General features: G+C 44.8%; 1 protein-coding gene and 1 pseudogene across 2 annotated transcripts in view; one reads left to right on the forward strand and one right to left on the reverse strand.

Annotated features, from left to right (window-relative positions):
* Nucleotides 1–27866, reverse strand: part of MOB3B (MOB kinase activator 3B) — a 181065-nt gene that overhangs the window by 26395 nt on the left and 126804 nt on the right. For both annotated transcript variants that reach the window (XM_069474322.1, XM_069474323.1), the window contains exon 3: nt 6419–6621. In XM_069474322.1, coding sequence (XP_069330423.1) covers nt 6419–6621 — 203 coding nt within the window. The remainder of the gene's footprint in view (nt 1–6418; nt 6622–27866) is intronic.
* LOC138387340 (ATP-binding cassette sub-family F member 2 pseudogene) lies at nt 22434–24413 on the forward strand (annotated as a pseudogene).

Consider the following 27866-nt stretch of genomic DNA (forward strand, 5'->3'; position numbering starts at 1 on the left):
TCTTTGGACCCCAAATGTTTGGTCCTCAAATTGTTCTAAAAAGCACCCATTTTTAAAGTGATACTTTTGGTGCTGAAACCTAACGTGAACCTCAGTCGTTAGCCAAGAGGCACCAACACACTGGGGAGCAGGGCTTTGGTGTGACAAAATGGCAGTGATGAGGGATGGGGAGGAATGTGCTTCAGATGTGGAGAAACTGCCCTGCTGGAAGTAATGGTAACAAGAGAGAGTAGATGAAATACTGTATGTAAGGGGGAAGTAATGGAATACCTAGAACTTAAGAAATGCAGCTAATATTTCTAGAAAATGCTTGTGTGCCTCGCACATGGTAGGATCTCCATGATAGGGTGTCGCACAAGGAGATGGGAGGACTGAGGAGCTCGAATGAACAGGCCTGTGTAAAGCTGTCTCGTTCGGAGTTTCGCTCCCCTCCCATCTCCCTCTCTGTCTCCTCTTCCTCACACCAGGCAGTAGTGGTGGGTGTGTGGTTGGGGCCAGGTGAGCGGAAGAGGGAAAACTCGAAGCCGAGAGACAGATCACAAAGATGAGCAGTGCTATCCAGAGTGTGTTGCGTGGACCATGATCTCTATGAGATGTTAATGAGTGATAACAAAAGGAAAAAAAAAAAAGCCTAGGAGCCAAATGCAGTTAAAAATGGCAGGGCTACGCAAAATCCAAACCAGTTTCTTTACTGATACCTTCAAGTCCTTTAATCTGCCATTGTACATTATGAGTCTTCCAAGGTGGAGATGGTGTAGCATTTTATAAACTCATTTGACCAAGGAAGGAAGTGTGTTTTCACTGAGTTTGAGTCCTTCCCCTCATAATGTGGTCTGGGAACCAGCAGCATCAATATCACCTGGAGCAAAATGAATGCTCTGGAGTCCCACTGTCTCAGACACATTGAAGCAAAACTTGCATTGTCACAAGATCCCCAGGTGACTCATAAGCACATTAAAGTCTGAGGTGCAGACTGAGGGTACTTGGTACCAGGCACTAATCTCAATAATTCTGATTCTGTGTATCTGGGGTGAGGCCCAAGTATGCACGTTTAAAATACCATTCCAGGAGATTGTGACGCAGGTGTGTGTGGGCTCCTGCTGAGAAACACTGACTCAGTTGAAGAGCTCCTATGGGCCAAGTGTCTGCTATAAGGTACCAGAACAGCCCTGTGGCAACCTTTGGTTTCATAGCAGCACCCCTACAAGGCAGGTGATGGTGTAATCACCTTCACGGATAGAAATATGGAAATGGAGCCTTGGAGAAAGAAGGGGAAGGCCCTGGACCAAGGTCACCCAGGGGTCAGCAGGGTTCATTAGGGTGAGCAACCCTTCTCTTCCCCCTGCCTTAATCAGCTGTTCATTCACAGTTATTGCACTGCTAACAGCCCTCTGCCTTTGTTTTTACTGAAAGACCAACAAAACAGAGCTGGCTATTTGTGCTTGCTAATGATAATTCTAATTAGCTCAATTCTGTCAGCTGACTCCCGGGCATCCAAGGGCTAACAGCAGCCTGCTTGTGTTCAATCAGGGCCTGGCCCATTTTCTAATTACCAGCATCAACTTTGGGTTTGTTTCCCCCAACTGTGAACTTGCTTGAGTTCAAGTCATCTTCAGCTGTTGCATTTACATGAGAAATGGATGATCTGTCACGTCTGTGTCTGTCAGCACGCCAGCCTTGCCCTCCCTGGGGGAGACCAAATGGAATGGCATGTGTTTCCCCGGGTTCCCAGGCTGCTGGCCACAGGGGCTGACCCGCAAGTCCCAATGAGAGCCTTGAGGCAAGCCCTGGGTGTGGATGGAAATGCTGGCCTTCACTGGGCTGGCCAGGGTGACCTCTTCCCAGCTTCTGAATTCCAAATTTTCTTCCAACTCAGAGGCCTGATAGGGTGACCAACCATCCCAGTTTTCCCAGGGCCAAAGGTTTTCCTAGGACATGAGACTTTCAATGCTAAACAGGGAGTCCATCACTCTACACCTGGCACACCAGGACACAGGCAGAGTGGGAGCACGTAACATCTCCCGGGTGATCTACCTGCAATCTGGAACAGAGAATGACTGAGAGTTGGGGCCCCATCTTTCTCTGTCAGGCCTCAAGCTTATAATGCATCCCTTCACCACTCTGCACCTTATTTTGCTTTTAATCTCTATTACTAATCCGATAGATGAAGCATTATTTCCAACATGGAAAGGGATAAATAGAAGTCTGCAGGCATGTTCTGAGATGAGGGTGGTACTAAGGAAAGAACGACCAGTGTGTAATCCCTTTGAGTGGAGGTACAACATCCATAAAATACTCTTCCCAATTCAAAAACATATTAATCATTTATTATGTACTAGTCACCTAGGAAATGCAGGCATATGTCCTGTACACTCCCAGCCCTCAAAGAGCTGACAATGTTGTGGGAGCAACTGACACAAATGAACTATATCTGCTATCAGGCTACCGAAGGGATCAATCACTAGGATAGAAAAGAGGTATGGGAGCTAGGGAAGGGAGAATTAAGGTACTTCCACTAACTATGGGCCAGCTACTGTACATTATTTTTTCTCATTTAACAGCTAACATTTCTTAAACACTTATCATGTGACTAACCCATTTAATTTTTACAACTCTATTATCATACCCATTCTATGAATGAGGAAAACGACGCTTTGGAAAGCCATGTATCTTGCTCAAGGGTGCAAGTTAGTAAAATGAAGCATCCAGGGTTAGAACCTAGAGAGCGTGAGCCTTGCTTTATGCATTGTATGATAGTGAATCTCCTACCCTTGTGGGGTGCTAGATGGATTCTCATCGCAGCATGTGTGGTGGACACTCAGTCAACGTCAGACAAAAGCAGCCAGAGAAGTGTGGCTATGCGTGGTGGAAGCATGGCAGGGGGAAATACGAGGTGGGGTCTCCGAGTTCTACGCTGTGGAATCCCAAAGCATGACAGCACGAATGTCCCACCGGCAGTATGAGAACTCTGGGAACGCCAATGTTCTAAGGGAATCTGGCTGTACAAATGCTGCCCTTCTGGCCCCAGCCACATTAGATTCTAAAGAATGTACAACTAGAATGTGAAGCCAAATGCCTGAATTCTTCGTCATCTTTCAGGGCCAGAGATGGGTGACATTCATTATTTTATATTTTTCAGCTTGCATTGCAAATTTCTCAAAAGTATATATTTCTTATGCACATAGAATATCTGAGCAACTTGCTTCGCATATATAGGGTATTGATATATGCAGATAAAAGTATTTGATGTGCTATGCCTGATTTTAATAGGTACATTGCAACAGTATTAAAAGTTGGGTATTCTAGCACTATCAACTATTGAAATGAAAACTCTCATTCAGCAGTAACAATCCACAAGCAATAAACAATCCACTCTTAGTGGACACTGGATGTACTAAGTATCCAGAGCCTGATAGATATTATACAATTATTACCCTCAGAAACGTTCTTAATATCTATTTCTGTTACTTCATAGGTTTTGGTTTGTGTAAAGCAAATGCATAATTTCAGACAACCAAGCATAATAACAATGTATTGATATTTAAAAGCATTAAAATTAATTCCCCCATAATTAACAAAACACAAATGTAGAAAGGATAATGTTTCAAGCAAGATTTAAAAAAATATAAGCTTCTGGGGGAAAAACCATATACCTTTCTTTCTCACTTGCATTGTTAATAATTCCTGGTTATTCTAATCATAGTTTTTCTCCTAGGACCCCAAAGAGGCTCTTATTTAGGATATTGGCTTGTTCAGGGACTTTCTGTGACTCTGAGACTTCAAGTCAGTTCATGGCACTGCCAGGTGCTAGAATCCCCAGAGCCCTTGTTCAGTTATAGAAAATTACAGAGTTTTTTTTAATGGCAAAGAAAGGCTTTCTCTGCTTGTTAACTTACACTCAGCTTTATCCTACAATGTTGTCTTTATGCTTCTGTGCATAAAGGAGAAAGTGACTTTCAGCTCTATCCATTTGATGTGTCTGCTCCTTTAGCTCAGTGACGCCAAAAGTGCACAGAGGGTCTTTTTCCTTCTGGTGGGCCTCTGGGGAAGGTGTTTTCCCTCCACCTGAACATGGCCACTGATGAGAATGAAACTAAAACCCTCAGAAGCAGAACAACCTCTAGGAGGTCTTAGTAGTTTCTCCCCTATGGTCATTTACACAGCCCCTGTCCACACTTTCCTCTGTCCTTGACATTTTCTGAAATTACCTTTATCAACTGTTTCCAGTCTTTTAACTCCCTTGAGCTGTTTGCACAACCTTATCTTCTTGTAGTGGCTGTTTACCCACAACAGCCTTTATAAAGGGCAAACCAGCAAAATTTAACCATTGATGAGTTTTAGCCTCTTTGCATACTAGTTGTTCAATTCTGTTCACAGACAACTCAGTTCCTGCCCGAGAGCTTTCTAGAATGCTCTTGTGAAAGCAAATGAAGGAAATTAGCTGTTCTTTTTTTTTTTTTTTTTTTGAGACAGAGTCTCACTCTGTTGCCCAGGCTAGAGTGAGTGCCGTGGCGTCAGCCTAGCTCACAGCAACCTCAAACTCCTGAGCTCAAGTGATCCTCCTGTCTCAGCCTCCCGAGTAGCTGGGACTACAGGCATGCGCCACCATGCCCGGCTAATTTTTTCTATATATATTTTTAGCTGTCCATATAATTTCTTTCTATTTTTAGTAGAGATGGGGTCTCGCTCTTGCTCAGGCTGGTCTCGAACTCCTGAGCTCAAACGATCCGCCCACCTCGGCCTCCCAGAGTGGAAAATTAGCTGTTCTTTAGCCAATGAGACATCTCAACTGTATTCAAAAGGTCTTGCTTTGTTCTAGAACTACTGAGTGATGCAAAGAAAAATATTTTTTGCCATGTATTCTCATAGCACAATAATAGATTTCAAGTTGAGAAACTCTAACAGTGATATATAAAATTCAGTGATCTTTGCCAGATACAGGTACCATATTCAACATGTCTTTTATTTTTTATATTTTGATTCTTTAAATTCAAAGGGCCCTTGCTGTGAGAAACTGCTCCCCCCAGAGCTAGCCGATTCTTAGAGATGGTAACCAATTCGCGCTCAAGCTGCTTACACACCAACCAATATAAACCAACCAGTCTCCACAGCCCACAGCCCCAACCACCTTCTCCGTCAAAGTCTCACACTAACCTCCCCAGGGCTGGGTACCGGACAACTAGGGACGGCCCCTATTCCCCTAGACTCCATTGAGATTATTCAAACTAGGCAACCCTAAGTCTGCTTACCCTGCCTGGCCTGGTTCCTTCTCACAAAAACCACAATAAAGGTTTTTGTCTTTGTTTCCCCTGCTCCCTCTGGCTCCTGACTGACCCTGGTGCTCTCCCACATGGCCTCCAGTGGTGTGGCATGACCCTTTCTCTTGGGATGTGTGAAGGTAACCAACCGTCTTTTCAACGACAGTCATCTCCTGAGCTGCTGGCTTCACCATACCTAAATAATAATAAAACCTATATTTTAAAATATATACCTAAAGAGAAAAGGATACAGGTTGGCAAAAGAGGATAGCCTGGCCCCAGCATTCTGGCCACCGTTCAGATGGACTTGGGTGAAATTTAGTTGTGCTGTCAGCTATTTTGAGCAAAACTGCCACCTTGTATTACTCTTGATATAATACATACACGCTCAATAGAGCCAGCTAGAAATAGCTGTGATGAAAGTGTTCACATTGAGGTAGTACATGTTACAAAAGTTAATGAGGTTTTTAGGAGTTCTTGACTTCCAAAGCACAGATTAAGTCCAACTGTAAAAATAGCTTATGAAGAATATAAAGGTAGTCCCCATTCACTTAAACAATACTAAAGTTTTATATCAAGTATTTCTGGATCCTAATATATCCCATTAAAACTGTATTGCAGGAGACTCAACATGAAAAGCAAAGTCCCTATGAGACTATATTCTTAGTTAAGGCTCACTTCTGTCTCTATCTCTGGAGTAAAAGCTACTCAAAGGCAGTTTACTTGACTTTGTATGCCTAGAAACTGGCATACAGTAGGTGCTAAATATTTATTTACTGACTGAAGAAATGTTTCTGATCATCTTTGATTAACAGTATGATATATGACATGAGAGAGCAAAGATGCCCGTTTAAGGGATTAAATAAATACGTGTGTGATTTTGGAGCTGAGAATTAAAGCTACTCCCTACGGCCCAAACCATTATATTCCCACTACCTTCTGCCAGCTCTAGGAGAGCAATCTAAGACACTTATTTAGTGGCAATGGACACCTTGGCATCTCCTGGCCTTTGGCTGACTGCTAAAGTTGGAGCAGGTCTGCAAGGCTCCAGCTGACAGCCAGCCATTAGTGAGCATTCCCAGGGATCTGGCAATGCACTGTGACAAGTGGCTCAGCTCCTGGGGGTGCCTCGGGTACCGTTACTGTGCAGTGACACTTACCAAGGGCTCTAGCTCCTTGCGGTCTATGAGGTTCATCTCCGTGACGAAGTAATAGAAGTGTTTGTAGCAGGTGTTGACATGGGCCTCTGCACCCATCACAATGACTCGGTCGAAGTGGTGGATGTAGACATGGACAAAGACCCGGAAAAGGCGGCACAAGATCTTCTTGCAGATCTGAAGGAAGTTCCTTGGGAAGGGAACACCTAGAGAGAGAAGGAAAAAAAAAAAAAAACGGAATGAACTCATGATGGTAAACTCATTTTCCTCTTACCTCTAATGTTAGAAAACTGGTAGGAGGAGGATGATGTGACAGGGAGACTGGCGCCCCTATCACAGGAGTCACAGGGAGTGGCAGGGGCAGCAATTGGAACACATCTCCCTACCTCCCTGTCAAAAGGAGCAGTTGCTGTGTGACTCTAGCCAACCGTGGCCATACGGAAATGGAGGCCCAGGGTTGTTAGGGCTCCTGATTTTTCAAGATAATTAAGAATCTGGAGTTCTATGTCAACCTGGTATACTTTTTAAATGTTAGTAATTAATTTGAAGTTTTAACAAATACCACAGGGCTGGGCATAGAGGTTCATGCCTGTAATCCCAGCACCTTGGGAGGTTGAGGCCTGAGGATTGTTTGAGCCCAAGAGTTCAAGACCAGCCTGAGCAATGTAGCAAGACCCCATTTCTACAAAAAATTTTTAAAAAATTAGCTGGGCGTGGTGGCACGAGCCTGTAGAACCAAGCCACTTGGGAGGTGGAGGGAGGAGGATCACCCGGGCCCAGAAGTTTGAGGCTACAGTGAGCTGTGATTGCCCCACTGCACTCCAGCCTGGGCAACAAAGTGAGACCCCCATCTCTTAAAAGAAAAAAAAAATACCACTAAAACAAAACATCTCTCTAGGTTAGACTCAGCCTGCAAGCTACTAGTTTGCAGATCCTAATCTAAAATTTTCCCAAGGTACACTTTCTGAGGTGGGTAAATTCAATAACCGTCATAGAGACTTTGCATCACACTTACTACCCTTCATCTCTAGGAGGAAGGTACGAGTTGGGGATTATATTTTTCATAACAGAAAGGGTGAGTGGTCAGAGGAGTCACTCGGATTTCATGTCTGATGATCACTACCCAGCTCGGTCAAAGCAACAAATGACAGAATCGCAAGCCCACTTCCTTTCCCCCTCTCAAACACTGCTTGAACACTTGTTATTGACCCTGTCCTTAAGTGGTGACATGTTGTCATGGGTTCCCACATTAAACAGACTTTGAATTCTCACTCTGCTCCTTTTCCAGCTGCATGACTGTGGGTGAGTTATTTAACTTCTGGTTTCTCATCTCTAAGTGAGGGGACACAATAAGGCCTTCCTTGCATGGCTAGGAGGGTATTAACATGCGTAAGATCCTCCTGCAGTGGAGGATAAAGAGAGCTAACTAAAGGAGATGTCCTCCCTTCTCTCTGCAAGGTAAGGTCTGCAGCATCTAGCTGTTGTTATGGGGAAAATAATTACCCTTATCAAGAAAAGGCGGACATGACCACCAGCCTTTCAGCAGAATTGCAGAGCTGTGTTCAGGGCATGCCCTAAGTCCCTAGGATGTCTGGTGCTTTGCTGTCCTTGCCTTCATAGGGACCCAGTGACAGCTGTCTGGTGAGAAACACTCTGTAAAGGGATCACCTGGGACCCCAGGGCAGGATAAGAAAGACAGACCGTGTCTGGCAGGCGGCAGGGACAGGATCGGGTTCCCTGGGGTCCTGGCATCGATATGGCTTTTTTTTTTTTTTCAAAAACAAAGTGGCAACATATCAAATGAACCTAGGGAGAGACTCCAGCACAGCTTGACAGCTGACTGTCTGGGCAACAGATGCTGGGATTTGGGGGTGAGGGCGAGGTAGAGCGGGAGAGAAGGTGGAGCGCAGCCACTCACGGAGCATAGGCGCCGTTTTCTCTGCTGCAATGGGGCCAGCAGAACCCCTGCTGCCAGGCTGGGCGGGGTGTGGAGTCACTGAAGAAGCCTGAGTCCCAGGGGCCATGGAATCCCCTCTGAGACAGGTGCAAGCTCTTCAGAACCGGAGTTCTATAACTCGTTTAAAATCCTAGTCCTACTACTTACTAGCTGTCTAGGCAAGTTACTTCATCATTCTACTTTATTATAAAATCAATAAACATTTTTACTATGTAGTGTTCTTAAAATAGCATCTGTGCTATGCCTGGCACTTAATGGGAACTTGGGGACTAAGTTCTGCTTTTGTTATTTCCCACCTGAACTCCTCAGGGAGGAAGGACCCTGGACTTAGAATCTCTTGGCTGCTGAGTCAGGCCTGACTCCTCACCATGCCCTCCCTCGTATGTCATCCATTCTGCAAAAGCAAAAGCTGCAAACGGTTCCAGTGAAAACACGCTCGGCATGCACGACAGTCACCGAAGGCTGACCCTGGGAGTCCCAGGAGCCCCACTGGGGTCTCTGCTGAGCCAGGGATAAAACCCCAGGTCACAGAATACAGGGCTAAGAAAAGGAAAGCTACAGGCATTTGGGAAATTCTTTTATCTATTGATGGTTCCAGGGCAATTCTATAGTTTGTGTACTATGTCAGTCCTTTTCTCCCTTTCTCTTCTGCCTTCCAGATGTTCCAATTTGTGTGCGTGTTTTAAATAAACTTTCAGAAGGTGGGAAATGGAAGAGCATGTCCCTTCAGATGTAGAGAACCTGCACGTGCACCCCTTTGGTAGACTCTGGAACTTTCTCATTCTGTGTAACTCGCCTCACAGCAGCAAGACAGGGCAGGACTCAGCCCGCCGATCCACGCCCTTTCCTGACAGGCTCCAAAGGGGCCAGTTCATAAAAACATTTTTTTTCCTTCATGGTGCCGCAAAGAAGTATCCAATCTCCATGAAATAGCCAAAGAAAAGGGAATCCTGAGTAAAGTCTGATATGTGCGTGTGCGATGTCATTTAATCCCTGGGACACCCTGAGTAGTGGTATTACTATTCCAGTTTTTTTAAAAAAGGAAACTGAGTCTTAGCTTAGTTAAAGCATTTGCCCCAAGCCTTCTTTTAAGGAGGCAGAGTAGAGATTTGACTCCAAAACTCAGGTTCTTTCTTCTGCATCCTATTACTCCGGGCTCCACGGTGGCAGGGAAAGTGAAGGACAAGAACACCATTTCATGACCTGCACTTAGCTCACTTGTAGAAGAAGCTCGAAAAATGTTTGTTTGTTTTAAATGAATCCAGTTTGGCAGTAGGAAGAATGAAAGGCTGCTGGATCACCTCAAACGAACACCTGCTAGACACGATGGCAGCCTGTCCATGGAGCTGTGCGTGGCTGGGGCTGGGTGAAGGGCAGTCTGTGCGGTCCACCCCGTACAACCGCGCCAGCATCAGGACCATAACCAACCCCTTCCTCTTGCTCCTTCCGCCTCTCTCGAGTATATAGACACTATGGACCTTCCACTTCAGTATTTCCCAGGATGCATTTTAAAAATCACTAACCCTGGGAGATCCTTGGCTAAAAAGAGAGAGTTGTGAGGTCAAATATAGTTGCAAAAACGCTGCTTTCATAGAGGTTTATAATATACCCAAGCATAGTAAAGGATCTGAGAATACTACAGCAAAAAGTCCTACTTAACTCTGGATTTCCCTTTGCCTATAATATCTATTAGTTTAAAGCACAGAGGCTGTAATCACAATTCCCAGGTTTTATTTCTGGCTTTACCACCTATTAACACTGTAGCCAGTGGGGCACACTGGTTCACGCCTGGAATCCCAGCAACTTGGGAGGCTGAGGCAGGAGGATCACTTGAGGCCAGGAGTTTGAGACCAGCTTGGGCAACATAGTGAGACCCTGTCTCTAAAAAAAATGGGAAAAAAAGTAGTGAGGCTTGGTGGTGTGTACCTGTAATCTCAGCTACTCAGAAGGCTGAGGTGGGAGGATCGTTTGAACCCAGATGTTAGAGGCTTCAGTGAGCTATGTTTGTGTCACTGCCCTCCAGCCTCTGCAACAGAGCAAGACCTCCCCTCTTAAAAAACAAAACAAAACAATGTAGCCATATGCAAATGGCTTAGTCTAAGAGAGACTAAGGGGTTTCCCTGCCCCTAAAGAAACAGGGATATACTGTTGTCTATAGCTTAGATTATTGTGAGGATTAAGTATGTAAGTATCTAAAAGGCTTTACTTAACACCTTGCAGATACTAAGCATTCCACTGTGAACTGCTAGTTTTAGTATCCCACTGAGCAAATGTTCTTGATAACATACTTTGAAATTAAATTCCTCCTGCCTATTTATTTTCAGGAGGGCAGTCTTGGTATTAATATATCAACTCTGAACTTGCACAGAATGTAGAGTGTTAGGTACTCAATTAAGCACTGGGGTATATTCTGCCTTGCATTATTTTCTACAAGTTTCTCATACTTATGTCTTGTATTGCTCTAAGTTTTCTGAACCAAGGGGCTGTTTTATACTTTGACTCTACCCTGAAAAACACCTGGCACAGGTGAGGCAGGAATATTGTCATCAATCAACACTGAAACAGAAAAGAGTAGTGGTCTTATTTAGTCAAGATGTGAACCCACATCTCCTATTTGGGGGAAGGAAAAACCCCATAGCAGAAAGATAGCTTTTTGCCAGAGTCTTGATATAGTCCTGGCATAGAAAGCTGCACATTGCTTTTGGGGAGAAGGGAGAACTCCGCAATGAAGAACACTGTGATCCTGTCTAGAGGGTAGGAAGAAAAATCTCAAACTCCTCCTTTTTTACCCTAAAACCTCCCTTCTAATCCTTTTAATCTTTTTTTCTTTTTCGGGTGGTGAGAGTTAATTTTCAGTCACTGTACTCAATTAGAAAGTTAATGTTAGACAATATTAACCAGCAGTCTTAACTGAAATAGATTGTATGTCTTAAGGGTTTAGAGTTAAACTTTGACCAGTCTTATCATAATCCAGACAAACCCTAGGCAATAATCCCAGACACTTAGATGTATCTGTATTGATGATAGAGATCTTCTGATCAAAGGTTCTTTTCTATAAGTGATTTGCAATCACTGAGTCTTGGAACATGCCCCTCCTCTACCCCACCCTCGGCCACATTCCCTCTCAGATTAAAGCCGGGCAATTTCAGGCTCCAAGAATTTGGCCTGAAATGAGGAAATCTGTTTAGACGAGTGCTCCACAAAGAGGTGAAGGACACCCAGGTGTCTGAGGATGACTTTGGACCTGGATGGCCTTGGTCCTGTGGTGTGGCTGGATCTCTGCCACTGGGTCAGTACTGAAATGGAATTGGTGAGCCCAAAACAGGGCCAGGCTGAGCTCTGATTCCAGAGTGCGCTGAGGCAACACGCCTGGGCAAAGGCCAGAATCCAAACTAATCACTCACATAAGGCTCCAGCAGGAATTTGCTCTCCAATTAGACTCAAAGCAAGACTAAAGTTTGCCTGCGACCAGGCCAAGGAGGAGGCAGGCCAGGGAGCTGGGTGAAGGTGGAGGGTGAGGTGGGCCTGCAGTCTCCCTCGAAGGCCTGATGAGACCGCGGCTGCTCAGGAAGACTTGGTACTCAGTCAGGAACCAGCATCTGACAGAGCCTTGCTGAGTTTATGAATGTGTCTAACCACAACTTTCTGATCTCCAAGCGAAATTCAGTGTGAGAGCTAAATCGAGCATGGAATATAATAATTTCTCTGAGGCCTCATGCAGATTTGCCTTTCATCTCTGACTCAGTAAATCTCCTTTCTTCCAAACAAAATTTAATAAAAATTCCAGTAATTTCTGAGCTTCAATCCATTTTTCTTTCTTCTTCTTTCTCTCCTCTTCCCTCCCTTCCATTAAGCCCTCAAACGGCCCATTTAATCCTTCCTTTTTGGGCACCCCTGCAAGAAAATAAGTTGTCTAAATGGCCTGTGTTTTTCCTTTTATCCTGTTATAGAGGCCAGAAAGGGAAAGAGTCCCTCAGAAAATACAGAAATGCTTTGGCTGACAAAGGCCCCAAAGTCGAACAAGACCCGGCTGGGGGGGTTTCTGAGCTCGTTGCTATTCATTCCTGTTTTCATCGTTTTTCTCTTTTTTCTTCTGAAGAGAAAGGCTGATGCTTGGGTCTGTGATCGCTCTGGTGTGTGATCAGTGCCAGGCTGAACCTGGCTTTGGAGGTATGAAGAGTAAGGACTAAAATGTTGTCTCCAGGGACACTGAAGAACTGCCCCAAAACATCACAAGTTTTGCAAGCAGCTGGCAGATATCCGCCCAGCCCTGTTACGTACATAATCAATGCCTCTTCTTTCTCTAGAGCTTGGCTCAAAGCCTTCCCTCATTCCAGGACTTGGGTTCCCGGACACCTACTATCCTGCTCCTGGAATTTTTCTACACAGATCAGAGATGGTAATTCCACACCTACCTGTGGACATCCCTACCGCGGGTCTGTTCTCCCCTCTGGACTGGACACTCCCTGAGGGCAGGGCTGTGTCCGTCCTCCTCACTCCTTAGCACCTAGCATGGAGCCTGCAGTGGGGTGGGCATGAAATAAATACTTGCTGACTGTTGCACTGACAGTCGAGCTCCTGTGCCATCTGTGTACCCTGAAGTCAGAGCTCAGAAAGGCGAAGGACTGACTTGGGATTTACAGAGCTAGTTGGTGATGAAAAGGGATCTGAATTCAAGTCTGTCTGATTCCAGAGCCTGCGCTCTTTCCATTCTGCCAGGAAGCTTTGCAGGGTTCTTACAGCTCCTTTCATCTCACTCCAGTGTGACTGGCAGAACTGGGGAAACAAAGCTCGTTAAAAGATAAAGGTGGGAGTAGTTGGCTCTTACTTCCCAAACCTATGTGTCATCAGGGTTTAGGACACTGGTGAAGCACCAGGCTCTGGCACTGATCATACTTGGGTTCAGATTCCAGCTGTGGAACTTCCGTGCTGCTTGCCCCTAAGCAAGTTTGCTAACTTCTAAAAGGTTCCATTTCCTTATCTGAGGAATGGTGGTAACAATCCCGAGACTGGGAGGATCAAATGAGAAGCACAGAGCCAACAGGCTCACAGAAGGCATCTGGAAAGTGGCAGCGATGTTACTCAGGAAGACGGCTCTTCCTCATCAAAGCCTAGATGGGATCGGGTGGGGGGGGGGGAGGGCAAATAAAACAGGACGGGGTGAAGCTGTCTTTTCTCCAAAGGACAAACTCTTTCCTGGGAAGTAGATTTGGAAGAAACGTGACAAATGGGAATAGCATGTGAGCTGTCCAAGGAGCTTGCACATGACACAGGATGAAACCTAATGCCCTGGCCAATCCCCCAGGGACCCCTGATGGCACGTCAGTAACAACAACCGGAAGTGCCCACATTTCTCCTTAAAACTCTTACTCACATCTGAGAGCACTTGTGCTGTTTGCTTTGTCTTTGGAGTACAGTAATAGGAGGGCACATGTGAAAATCCCTCTACAAGTCATAAAAGTCACTCATTCTCAATAGCTCGTGAATAAAAACAACATCCCACACACGTGGGAAAAGAAAACAGATCTCCTCTGGCAGTGTGGCTGAGAGCATACCATTTCCAAAATACTTGCAAAACAAAATGCAATTGGATCACAAGGCAGAAAAAAACCAAAAGAAACAACAACAAAAAAATGATGAACACCACAGATGTTTCTTAAAAACATACATCTCCTTCCTCTTAGTTTCTCCCCTGCCCCTTCACATCCATCCACATTCTCCTGCCTCCTGCAAAATACACACACACACATGCACATACATATATATATTTATCTAAAGAAGCCTCATGCCCTTGCAGATGCTGATGGAACTTCAGCTGCGGAGGACTGATTCCTCTCAGCAGATGTTTTGTGTTATCTCAGTGCGTTCCTCAAGAAAGTGTCTGTTCATCATGCCAAGGAAAACAATCCCATGTAGCAGGACTTTGTTCCTCTGCCTAAAAAAAGAAAAATAAAAAAGTCCCAAACACACTGACAGCTGCGAATACTTAGAAATCAACTGGCTACTACTCTATTCTCCAACTCTCTTCCTCTGCCCTTCCCAGCGCCTCTGTGTTATCCCCCAGTCTGTTACCAACGTGGTTGGACCAAAAGAAAGGCAAATGGACTAGCATGTGATTATACGTTCTCAACAGATTGTTAATTCTTTCGGACACACCACGTACCGGGCACAGGAAGTGCTGTCTCAGCTACACAGGGGAGTGACTGTGGGTACGGCGTGCCTGCTTGTTACACGGCTTTCTACCCACCGGTGCCACGTTTCAGCTCCTGAAGCCACTCCATACCCCACCCCCAAGGTGGCTGCCCTTGCTCTCTGCTGTCATGGACATGGAGGTGGAAGTAGGTGAAGAAAGACCCAAGAAAACCTGAGAAGGGTATTCACTATGGATTGACAGCAAAAACCATTAAAAACAAACTCTAGCTAGTTCCAACGCGACCAGTTTGCTAAAAATCAAATGGGCCAAATGAGTTAGAGTGAGCTGAGAACAGGATGTTAATGAACTTCATTAGTACTGGAAAGTTAGGCTGAAATACCAATAGTTTGATCAGGAGCCCAAGTCAGAATATGAAAATGACCCAGATTCCTTGTCATGCGTGTGATATTTTGATTATCCTCACAAATAAAATTATCCCTTATTCCCCAGCAGAATCTTTCTTCCATTATGTGGAAGGCAATTAACACCATGTCTGATCTTGAAGAGTTTCTAATCTATAAACTTGTCTTCAACCCCTTGCTTCTTCCTTCCCCTAGCTCGAGCCACCATCACCTCCTGCCCAGTTTGCTTGGCTTCCCCTTAACTGAGCTCTCTTCCTCTACTCATGCATTTCTCCAATCTCCACCTGGCAGGTGAAGGATCTTCCTAGTATGCACATCTAACTAGGAAGTCTGTCTTTCTGCATAAAACTCTAAAGCTGCTTCCTACTGCCCGCAAGACGGCATCAAGGCTATTTAACATGGCAGGCAAGACCCTTTGTGATTCATAAACATGTGTCTCTCCAAAATCCTCCCTGGATCCTTCAGATTTCCATGTAATACTCCAGCCTTTCAGAGCTAAGATCCTCTTGCTCACTCACTTCTGGGTGTTGCCACATATTGCAGGGCTGGCAGCTGGAAACCTCTTCCTCAGCTTCTCCTTTTTGTATGCTTAACTCCCACTTGTTATTCAAACCTCAACTAATTCACCACTTCCTCTAAAATGCCCACCTCACCCCAAGTCTAGTTAGGCACATCATAACACACCGTACTTCTCCCATGATAATACCACATCATCTTATAATTGTCTTTTTTTTTTTTTTTTCTACCAGTAGACTGAAAACTTTGTAATGTCAGGGAATGTATCTTTCTTTTTCAGTTATATCCCTGGCATCTAATGCATACCAGAGCGTAGTGGTTCTCTTAAATATTTGTTGGGTGCATGCAATGGACTGAATGCTTGTGCTCACTCCCTTAAATTCATGTGTTGAAATCCTAACCCTAAAGCTGAAGGTTAATTAGGAGGTAGGACCTTTGGGAGGTAATTAGGTTTTGAGGGCAGATACCTCATGAATGGGATTAGTGCCTTTATAAAAAAGGACCCTTTTCCCTTCCTCCATGTGTGGTTACAGCAAAAAAACACCCCTGCCATTTATGAACCAGGAAGTGGGCCCTCATCAGACACTAAAAGTTTTAGGGCCTTGATATTGGACTTTCCAGCCTCTGGAACCGTGAGAAATAAATATTTGTTGTTTAGAAGCCACCCACTTTTATGATACCTTTTACTACAAACAACCACAGAAACCAGAGTAATGTGGGGAGGGTAAAAAGTGTCACCTACTTGGGTCCCCCTGACTTTTCCCAACTCTACGCAGTGGCCCTTAAGTCAGTCAGAAAACCACTGCTCTGTGCAAAGATCCCCAGGGAGCTGCAATAGGCCCATGTTTAACCTTGTCATGCCTAAAGCAGTAAGGCTGCAGTGAAAATTAATACACAGTTTTCTCCTCACACCTGGCAGATCTCAGATAGAAATGCATCTTTTTATCAGGTTTTTAGATACTGAGGAAGAAGCATCTCCCTCCTCAAATTGTACTATTTGTATTGATGTGTTTATTTTCATCTAAATAGAAAAGTATCGAATAGGTAGTTGTCCAGAGTTACTGAAATTTGCAATAAGCCAGGTTTGATAGACAAATAACCCTGAGATACATAATGAGGGGGGGCAGGGGGAAGGGAGGAGTCAGTAAAAGGAACTGACCCTCTTTAGAAAGGGTGGGGGATCCAGAAAGAACAGTGATTGGAACCCGACTGGGGGGGTACCTTGCAGAACCAGAAGGGAACAGTGCTCAGGCAGAATTTAGTCTGAGGCAGGAATGCAACTATTGAGGGATCTTCTCCAGACAAAAAGGGTCTAAGAAAAGGAAACTTGCCAAGTTCAGGGCAGACTCTCCGTGCAAAGACCCACCCATGTACGGGGCTGAGGGGAAGACTGGAAGTGGATGCTGAGAACTCTTCCCACCTGACGCGGAGGGGCTGAGGCAGAAGTGGTGAGTCATTGCATTTGCATGTAAGATCCAGTGAACGTAAGTTGGTGGGATGAGGATGAAACCAGAAATGCAGCTCTAAAATCTGATCACTGGGTCAAAGTTGAGCTACATTCGTGGACTAAGATGTATAATTCATGTAAATTATTTACTTGAATATGTTTTGAACGAGGAATGGGTTCAAATGCCTTCAGGGGTTATAAAGGAACATAAATGAGTAAAGTAAGGTGAGTGTAACGCCATAGGGAGTGGTGCAGACTGTGACAACCTGGAGAGTGTATTGTGTAGGAAAGGACAAAAGCCTCTCCACCTTAGCTAATTGTTGTCCGGCAGGAATATGGGTCTAGGACTGCCAGACCTTCCAGTGTTCCAAGAGAATCCAGAAATCCAGACTGTGTGAAATCTGCTCATAGACAAATGTTGGTTAATTCAAAAAAACATTAAAATTTTTTTCAAGGATTTTATTTATTAACATTATTTATTCCTATATAGTTAACTCGGCATAGAGGTCGACTCTCTATAAGCTGACAGCTTTATTTTAAAAATTTAAAATAGAAAATTTAAAAAAGAAAAGAAGGAAAGGAAAGGAAAGAAAGGGAAGGGAAACGGAAAAGGAAAAGGAGAAGACACTCTGGTAGCACCGAGCACATGCAACATGCAGACCTTAGTTTCTAACATTATTCCTCAATAAAAGGAATCAAGGTTCCTTGGAGAAATGGCTGGTTCTTGGACTGGGACAGGAAATATAAAAGATAGCCTGGAACACCTTGTAGTACCAGAAAGAGAGGAAGTACTCAATAAAAACCCAAAGAGAGGGCATGACAAAGGGACAAAGGAACCAACCTGAAAGAGCTCATGAATGGCCCAAATTTAAGCAACAAATTAAATGGAATAGTACTGGATTATAACCCAAAGTATGAAATATATATCCATGAGTCCACATTGATATAAATAAATGGTTGAATAGTAAATGGGGAATAGACAAATTTCCTATGTAGCAGGAATCCAAATAATTTATGTAGATACTTCCCACTCAAGGAGTTGGAGCCCTTGATTGTGGGCTCTGTTTGGTGACTTGCTTCCAAAGAGTACAGTATAGAAGGCGGTGGCAGCGGGGGAATAACATTACAGTGGAGGAATCTGGCAAATATGACCTTGGCCAAGTGATCAAGGTTAACATCAATACCAATAAATCATGTTCATAGGATATACACCTTCGATATGATATCATGAAAAGTCACTTCACTTCTGTGGTCTTCCTCCCCAAAACCCATAAGCCCCATCCAACTATGAAAAGAACATCCGATAAACCCCAAACCCAAACTGAAGAACATTCTGCAAAATATCTAGTACTTCTCAAAATCGTCAAGTTCATCAAAACCAAGGAAAGTCTGAGAAATCATCACAGCCCAGCAGAGCCTAAAGAGACACGGCAAATAAATGCAATGTGGTATTATTCTGGAAGGAATCCAGGAACAGAAAAAGAGCATTAGGGGAAAACTAGAAAAATCCGAATACTGTGTGTGGTTTAGTGATAGTAATGTTCTGATGTTAGTTCCTCAGCTGTGACAAATGTATTGTAAATGGGTGAGGGACACATGGGAATTCTCTGTATTATCTCTGCAACTTTTCTGTAAATCTAAAACTATTCTAAATAAAAGTTTATTTATATTTTAAATAAATACTCTGTGGGTCAAAAATATTTGATTGGCTCCAGGGGCCATGAGTTTGTACCCTCTGGTTTACACATTGACATTTCTATGTTTACTGATGAAAATCTCTGATCAGGACTCGCTACACAATTTGCAGAGCCCCTTGTTTAAAAATTGTTAAGAATTTCAAGACGGCAACAGCCGAGTCTCAAACCACGCACGGGGCCCTTGCGAGTGCAGGTCGTGTGCGACTGTCCAGGTTGCACGTGCTGGAAGCCGGTCCTGCCTCTGACATTCAGCATAATCTGAATAGAGCTGTCCAGTCAGGAGTCATCCTTGCCTGATAAAACTCCCACCATACACTCTTCATTTGTTCATTAACTACTTGAAATAATTAACAATCATTTATTTATTTGAGGATGTGCTAGAGACTAAGGATTTAGCAATAAGCAAAAGAGTGAAATCGAAAGATAAAGTTATCTAATACCTAAGTGAACTCTGGCACTGAAAGTTGACCCTAGGACTTCCACCCATGGGGGTTCATCCCCTCACCCTCTCTATTTTCCTGCTTTTCCCCATCTCAACTGTAGCACCACCTACTTACAATGGGACTTCTAAAGAAAGTAAAAATTTCAATTACATTGGCTCCAAAGAGAAACTTTTATTTCCTGGGCACCTAAAGACACCAGATATTAACATATGTAAGTGTCCTTATCCCAAACAAATCAACAAACCAGACAGTGGTCCCCATTTTGCAGATGAGAAAATGGTGGTAAGTTTGGCCTAAAGCTGCCTTTCTCTAAGTTCTGCCTAAAGGTTTCTCCTTACACACATACTGACCCCAACTTGATGTGTATACAGACTGTAACCTATTGACACTTTTGTAACAAGTAGCAGAATGTCAGCCACTCACAGCAGCCCACCTTCAGTCAACTACAGGCAGCCCACTGTTCAAACCAGGTTCAAATAAGGCAACCGCCCAGCTGTTTCTGCACCTCACTTCTGTTTTCTACACATCACTTTCCTTTTTCCATCCACAAGTGTGGTCCAGCCATGTGGCATCACATCTCTGGAATCATTCAGAACCTGGTTTTTCTGGGGGCCGATTTGTGAATCATTCTTTGCTCAATTACACTCCATTAAATTTAATTTGTCTAAAGTTTTTATTTTAACAATGGGAAGCTAAGAGAGGTTGTGTCACTTGCCCAAGCGATACAGATGGTGATGCTGGATTTCAGCCCAGATCTGGCCCACTCCAAAGCATCCATTTCCCAAATAATATGTACCTCTACGCCCCAAAAACCAAGGCAATGCCTTTAAAATTATTTTTTAAATTAACCTCATTATACAGAAAATACATCTCAATGGTTAGTCACAGAGTTTAAAAAATCCTCAAGTGAAATAAATTACTGTTAGGCCATTAGCCAGTTTTCAGGTCCTTATGAAACATGACTTGAGGAGAAGAGTGTGAGGTCAGGAAATTGGTCTTTTGGAATTTGGTGGTGGTGAGGCAGAGGTGGGAAGAGGAGAAAGAGGATGCAGGTGACTACAGCAATGTCCCCTCTAGAACTTGAGATTTACAAACAGAGGTGAGAAACTGATGGGTATAGGCCAAAGTCAGCTGGCAGGAATATTTTATTTGAACTATATAATATTTCTGAAATGCTGCCAACATTTAAAAATTGGAAACTATAACACAAAGATCAAGAATTCTTGCTTCTCTTGGAAGAACTCAGAAGACCTGGCACAACAGCACTGAAATTCCCACATGGCAAAGCTCAGTAATGTCTGTTTTGCATACATGGGAGATGCTGTATTCACCTGGGCAGCCCTATTCATTCCATCCATTTATTTTGCCAGCCTGGACCCTTTAAAGGAAATACTGCTGTGGTTGCAAATTGGATTACAGCAAATGGTGGGTACTTCCGGTTAGGTGGCCTTCCTTGGGATAGATCCTTGGGATAGGTTGCCCTCTGGGGCGATGGGCTCTGTTCACCATGGGCCCCCCCAGCATGGTGTCCATTAGCCTGCTACCTGTTCCTTTTGTTTGGGTCATCAGTCCCAGCTGTTAATAGAAGCTCTGGCCAAAACACTTTTTTGTTTTGCTTTGTTTTGTAAGGCCAGGTGAGCCTTGGTTGCACAGAAAATGTCTATTGGCCATACTGGAAAATCAATACCCTAGTAACATTGTCTCCAAATACCTCCAATTTTCAGATTGCTTCTTCTCCCAGGCCCCACTGAGCATTAGAGTGGGATGGTTCCTCTTTTTGGTGCTCCATTTGACACAGATGTGCAGAGGACAGCATTTGCTCATTTTCTGAAGGTGACTCTAGGGACATAAAGCCTTCTGAGGGTGATAAAGGCAAATGGGCTTGGTGTTTTGCAACACGGGAGTTTTCTCCCTACATCTTTTCTCTATTAACATTTATAGGTGGTCCTCAAGTAACATATGCTTGACCTTCCTTCCATCTATCCATCTATATATCTATTTATTTATTTTGAGACAGGGTCTTGCTCTGTCACCCAAGCTGGAGTACAGTGGTGTGATCATAGCTCACTGCAGCCTTGACCTCACAGGCTCAAGTGATCCTCCTGCCTCAGGCCCCCAAGTAGCTGGGAATACAGGTGCACTCCACCATGCTAGACTAACATTTTTATTTTTGGTAGAGACAGGATCTCACTGTGTTGCCCAGGTCTTAAACTCTTGGCCTCAAGTGATTCTCCTGCCACATACTCTCAAAGTGCTGGGATTACAGGCATGAGCTGCTGTGTCTGACCTGCTTGATCTTCCTATCACCTGTATATTTGCACAGCGTACATGCACATTGCTAAATCCCCTTCGGTATGACACATTTGATCTATGATACATTAACTAACTATAGTGATGCTTTGGTGATGTCACGCAGAAGCACTGTGGGCCAGCTGTACTCACTGGAGGAGAGAACGAATACCCCCTGACCCCCATGCATCCTGAAAGGCCCCTGGGAACCCCTGCTGCCTGCCCCCACCAGGGGAAACACCTTGAGAGCAATAGCCCCCTTGCCCAGCACTACCTCTCTAGGTTCCTATGGAAGTTCTCACATTTTCTAGGCCCAAAGGTATGAGCATCCACTGGAACCATTAATTAGCAATTTTAAAATATTTTCTAAATCTCTGAAAAAACTTCTAACTTATAAATCTATGGTTTGTGTTTCAGACAGGTACTGCAGAACATATATTTATAAAAGTAGGTGACTGCCTATATGAATTCTTTTGGTCTAATCATAAAAGTAATATTGTTAAAAAATTAGAAAATGCTATCAAGTACAAATATCATGACCCATGATCCCAACAGGAAATAATCACTGGTAATATTTTGGTGTGTTACCATTTTCTCTGTGTATGTGTAGTTTTTTATAAGTTAAGATTAGCATCACACTATATATTCAATTTGTATCTTCCTTTTTGAACTTGGTATTACGAGTACTAAATATCCTTTGAATCATCATATACCCATCACACAGATTTGACAATTATCAAGACAAAGTAATATTTAGATGGCTGTTCTGCACATGCCTTTGGCAGTTAGTCTCTGACAATTTTCCTTGGCTACATTCTCAGGAGTAGTTTAAATCTCATAGTTTATATTAATAGGTCATGTACATTTTATACTATACTCCATGATAGATCAGTTTTATAGAAAATATTAAAATTTCCCTAAATCTTGAGATAAAATTATCATGCACTATCTATCTCACAGTGTTGGTGCTCCCTGGCACACCACTGAGCTCCCACCAGTGGGCACGCCTCACTTGCCTCAGTTGGAGAAACACCGACATGGACATAGGAGTCAAGAACGAAAGCTGTACTCTGTTGCGACAGACGCCAAGCGGCGAGGTCCAGCTCCCTGAAAGAAGAGTAACCTACCCCTGTGGTTCATCTCCATGCCCTCTGACTTGGCCAAGAAGAAGGCAGCCAAAAAGAAGGAAGCTGCCAAAGCACGACAGTGGCCCAGAAAGGGACATGAAGAAAATAGAGATGCAGTAACAGAACCACAGGTGGCAGAGGAAAAAAATGAGGCCAATGGCAGAGACTACAGAAGTAGATCTGCTGACCAAGGAGCTAGAGGACTTTGAGATGAAGAAAGCTGCCGCTCGAGCTGTCACTGGTGTCCTGGCCTCTCACCCCAACAGTACTGATGTCCACATTATCAACCTCTCACTCACCTTTCATGGTCAAGAGCTACTCAGTGACACCAAACTGGAATTAAACTCAGGCCGTCGTTATGGCCTCATTGGCTTAAATGGAATTGGAAAGTCCATGCTGCTCTCTGCTATTGGGAAACATGAAGTACCCATCCCTGAGCACATTGACATCTACCATCTGACTCGAGAGATACCCCTTAGTGACAAGACACCCTTACAGTGTGTGATGGAAGTCGACACAGAGCGGGCCATGCTGGAGAGGGAGGCTGAGCGGCTGGCTCATGAGGACACAGAGTGTGAGAAGCTCATGGAGCTCTACGAGCGCCTGGAGGAACTGGATGCCGACAAGGCAGAGATGAGGGCTTCGAGGATCTTACATGGACTGGGTTTCACACCTGCCATGCAGCGCAAGAAACTAAAAGACTTCAGTGGGGGCTGGAGGATGAGGGTTGCCCTCACCAGAGCCCTCTTTATTCGGCCCTTCATGCTGCTCCTGGATGAGCCCACCAACCACCTGGACCTAGATGCTTGTGTGTGGTTGAAAGAAGAACTAAAACCTTTTAAGCGCATCCTGGTCCTTGTCTCCCATTCCCAGGATTTTCTGAATGGTGTCTGTACCAATATCATTCACATGCACAACAAGAAACTGAAGTATTATACGGGTAATTATGACCAGTACGTGAAGACACGGCTGGAGCTGGAGGAGAACCAGATGAAGAGGTTCCACTGGGAGCAAGATCAGATTGCGCACATGAAGAACTACATTGCTAGGTTTGGTCATGGCAGTGCCAAGCTGGCCCGGCAGGCCCAGAGCAAGGAGAAGACACTACAGAAAATGATGGCGTCAGGACTGACAGAGAGGGTCGTGAGCGACAAGACACTGTCATTTTATTTCCCACCATGTGGTAAGATCCCTCCACCTGTCATTATGGTGCAAAATGTGAGCTTCAAGTATACAAAAGATGGGCCTTGCATCTATAATAATCTAGAATTTGGTATTGACCTCGACACACGAGTGGCTCTGGTAGGGCCCAATGGAGCAGGGAAGTCAACTCTTCCGAAGCTGCTAACTGGAGAGCTGCTACCCACAGACGAGATGATCCGGAAACACTCTCATGTCAAAATAGGGCGTTACCATCAGCATTTGCACGAGCAGCTGGACTTAGATCTCTCGCCTTTGTAGTACATGATGAAGTGCTACCCGGAGATCAAGGAGAAGAAAGAAATGAGGAAGATCATTGGGCGATATGGCCTCACTGGAAAACAACAGGTGAGTCCAATTCGGAACCTGTCAGATGGGCAGAAGTGCCGAGTGTGTCTGGCCTGGCTGGCCTGGCAGAACCCCCACATGCTCTTCCTGGATGAGCCCACCAATCACCTGGATATTGAGACCATCAATGAGCTGGCAGACGCCATAAATGAGTTTGAGGGTGGCATGATGCTAGTCAGCCATGACTTCAGACTCATTCAGCAGGTTGCATAGGAAATCTGGGTCTGTGAGAAGCAGACAATCACCAAGTGGCCTGGAGACATCCTGGCCTACAAGGAGCACCTCAAGTCCAAACTGGTGGATGAGGAGCCCCAGCTCACCAAGAGGACCCACAACGTGTGAGCCCTCTGCCTGGGCTCGGATCAGGAGCTCTGTCTGGGACTAACAGCTGCCACCCTGACCAGCTGCTCAGGACAGGACCCTGGGGCTACACTCCTACACTGCTGCAGTACTGCTCCCCCAGCCTCTCCCCTGCCCCTCCACCTGCCTTAGCTGCACTCTGTTATCTTATGTCCAGCTGGACAGTACCTGTCCGTTTCCTGTCCTCCTTCCAGTTATGTTTGTCCATGTTTGGACTTGGCTGGCTGTTCCCTCCAGCCCTTGCTGGTTACCTTACTCTCAGTGTGACGCAGCCAGTGGCACCTGAGGGTTAGCTCAAGGGCCCGAACCCTGGATTTGGCCCATGAAGGAGCTCAGGATCCTCCTTTTCTGGGTTTTGGTGATGTTGGAGGAATAATACCCAGCCCACCGCCCCTATTCCTTTTTGCTTCTAGTTTGGAGCTCTGGACCAGGGCCTCAGTCCTGGTCAGTTTTTAAATAATTATTTAACAACGTAACTTTTAGACCTACATGGCGTCTACAAAGTGTCCAATAAATAAAGAGGAAGCCATGGTCAGTAAAAAAAAAAAAAAAAAAGAACGAAAGCTGTAAACAGCAATTAGTCTACCTTTGAGTAGAGCAGTGGTTCTCAACCCTGGCTGTACATTAGAATTATCTGGGGAGCAGTAAAAAAAAAAAAAAAAAAAAAAAAAAGGAAAGGCAGTGTCCCACACTAGAACAATGGAATCTGAAATTCCCTGGATGATTCTAATGTACAGCCCTGGTCAAGACACACTGGCCTAGAAGAGCGATTCTTAGAAGTGTGATTCCTGTACCAGCAGCACCAGTAATATCTGGAAACTTGTTAGAAACTTGCTGGAAGTGCAAATTCCTAGGCAACAACCTAGCGGCATTGAGTCCAGTGCTTTAAGACTAGGGCCCAGCAATCTGTGATGTCTTCCAATAATCCTATTCCATGAAAAAGTTTAAAAGCCACAGGTCTAGCACTTTCCTTTGTGTACATTCCTGGCTCAAGGATACAGCCTGCTTAACCAAGCAGGGAGGCTGGTTGAAGACTCACAGAATCTGGTGTCATACAGACTTGAGTGCAAGTCTCTTGCCTGACACTTCCTAGCTCTATGATCTTGGGCAAATGACATAGGCTCTCTGAGGCTCAGTTCCAGCATGCAGGACATGGGGATATTAATAGTATCTAACTCCTTGGACTGTTGTGAGGATTAAATGAGAAATAAAATAATGAAAGGTGTTTTCCAACAAAGGTAGAGCTTGATAAATATTAGCCATCAGAGAACCATTACTAGTGGCCAGGAGATCAGGAAGGAAGCTTCCGCGGAGGTGGAGGGAGCCAACTGATCCTGGCGGTCTGAACATCCAGGACAGATGTTTGTTTTCTGACTCTTCTCCAGGTCTGAGCTGGATTTAGATTACACCTGCTGCTGGCATGAATACATGAGTCTCCCAGGATGAGACGATAAGTCATTCCCTCAGGAGCTGTCTTCACATTGCGGAAGTGCTGAAAATAGATGGCTAGAGAGCCAGGCTTGGTCATCTGGACCTGAAAACTGCCAGGGGTGGCAGGAAGGGGAGAAGGGAGGACACCCTGCTAACACCTACACCAGCTCTCAGACAGGAGCTGTGAGAGGCACATGAAGGGCTCATTAAAACACAGATTGCTGGGCTGCACCACCAGAGTTTTCAGTGTGTCTGGGGTGGGTCCCAGAACTTGTACTTCTAACAAGTTCCCAGGTGATGCTCATACCAACCTGACCATACTTTTTATGCTAAATTGAAAACATTGGCACAGTTCATGAAACTGAAAGGCAATTGAGCTGTGACCTATAAAAGTTTTTAGAAGCTGAGAAATATTCTCTAAGGCTTTCACATTTCCTCTGTAAAATTCAAATTCCCTTCGACATGCTACTTAGATGTGCCCCCAGAATAAGACTGGCCACTTTTGCAGACCTGTGCATGGCAACACTCATTTGAACCCTAGATCCCCTGAAGGGGTTGGAAGGTGGAGTGATGGGTGGGCACAGCCGTCCTTGCTCTGCTCTCACAGGTGGTGGCTTGAGGAGTCAATATTCACAGTCACACGTCCTTGCTCCAAGATGCCCACATGTAGCAATCACTTAGTATGTACTAAGTGTCTGTACACACTATGTCATCTAATCCTTCCTGCAACCCTATGTAAGGTATATATTGCTTATATCCCCATTTTTACAGATGAAGGAACTGAAGCTCAGAGAGGTTAAACAAATTTTCTGAAGACATGTAGCTAGTAATAAGGGTCTTCAGGTCAGAAATCAGATCTCAAAACCTTTGCATTTCTGTCTCACCCACACAATGGGTAGAAGAGTCCTTGTTTCTAGACTGAAAGACCATGTGCACAACTGAGAATGAACAGGTATCAGGACACTCTGAATCTGAGCCAGGGTGGGGATGAGGTAAGGAGGATGGACTCTGTATCTGGATGGGTGAGAAGGGGCATGGCACATATTCCTGCTCGCCTGCTCTCCAGCCAGCTCTGCTCACAGCTCTGAGCAAAGTGAATAGGAGAGAAAGTTGGCCCTCACTCCATCTAGTGACGAGTGATGTGGCCAGGATGACTACATCCACCCCTAATCCCAGCTCCAAAGGGACACAAGCCAGGGTTTAGTTCCAGAACCATCAGAAGCAGGGGTCAGCTTGGCTGAATGACCATGGAGGTGAGAGCTGGGGACTTGGTTTGCCAGAGTCCGTGCTCCTCTTCCCCCTCTGGCTCACTCTTGGGCTTTCTGGCTCATTCTCCCAGCCCTTGCCAGCCCTGATGCATCTCTACCCAGGCCAGACCCAGAGAATCATATGCATCTTTGGGTACCACATGACTGTGCAGGGGCCGAACTGGGCATGTGACTTAAGTGATACGGGAAATGGAGGTCTTATCGTGTCAGAGGGGCTAGGAGAACACTGGAAGGATAGGGCTCAAATATTTGGAAGTCATTTGGAAGAAGAAAGGGAGGAGAAAATAGCAACCCCTTGCCCAGGGCCATAAAGTGCTGGAGAATTCAAGCTCATTTCTTTCTGATTTCAAAGCTTGTTCTCTTTCTACTACTTTAGTCTATCTTTTCATGGCTGGAGGCAGCCCCTTCCCTTCTTAGGTCCATGTGAAGACAAACTTTCACCTTGCCAGAGGTGTCCAAAAGGGTATGCATTGCCTCAAGGACAGGAGGTGCCCAAGAAGCCTGGAGACCACTTGTGAGGGTTGCTGGAGAGGAGATTCAGGTAAGAGAAGGTTTCCATCATTGACTGCACATCACAATCTCCTGCATTGCTTCCGAATAGGACAGATTCCCAGAGCCCCTTCTGATTCACTTGGTATTGGGCACAACTTGGAAATAGGTAATTTTTAAAAGTACCTTTGGGGATTCTAATACACCATTGGGAATCTTTGAAGTCTCCTTCAGCTCTGAAATCCTATGACTCTAGAATCTCTTATGTAAGAGGGGTCCCATGCTGGTGAAGACAGTGACAACCATACTCCCTAGTGACTGAGG

Source organism: Eulemur rufifrons, chromosome 7 (genome assembly GCF_041146395.1).
Source record: "Eulemur rufifrons isolate Redbay chromosome 7, OSU_ERuf_1, whole genome shotgun sequence".
In the NCBI taxonomy this organism is placed as follows: Eukaryota; Metazoa; Chordata; class Mammalia; order Primates; family Lemuridae; genus Eulemur; species Eulemur rufifrons.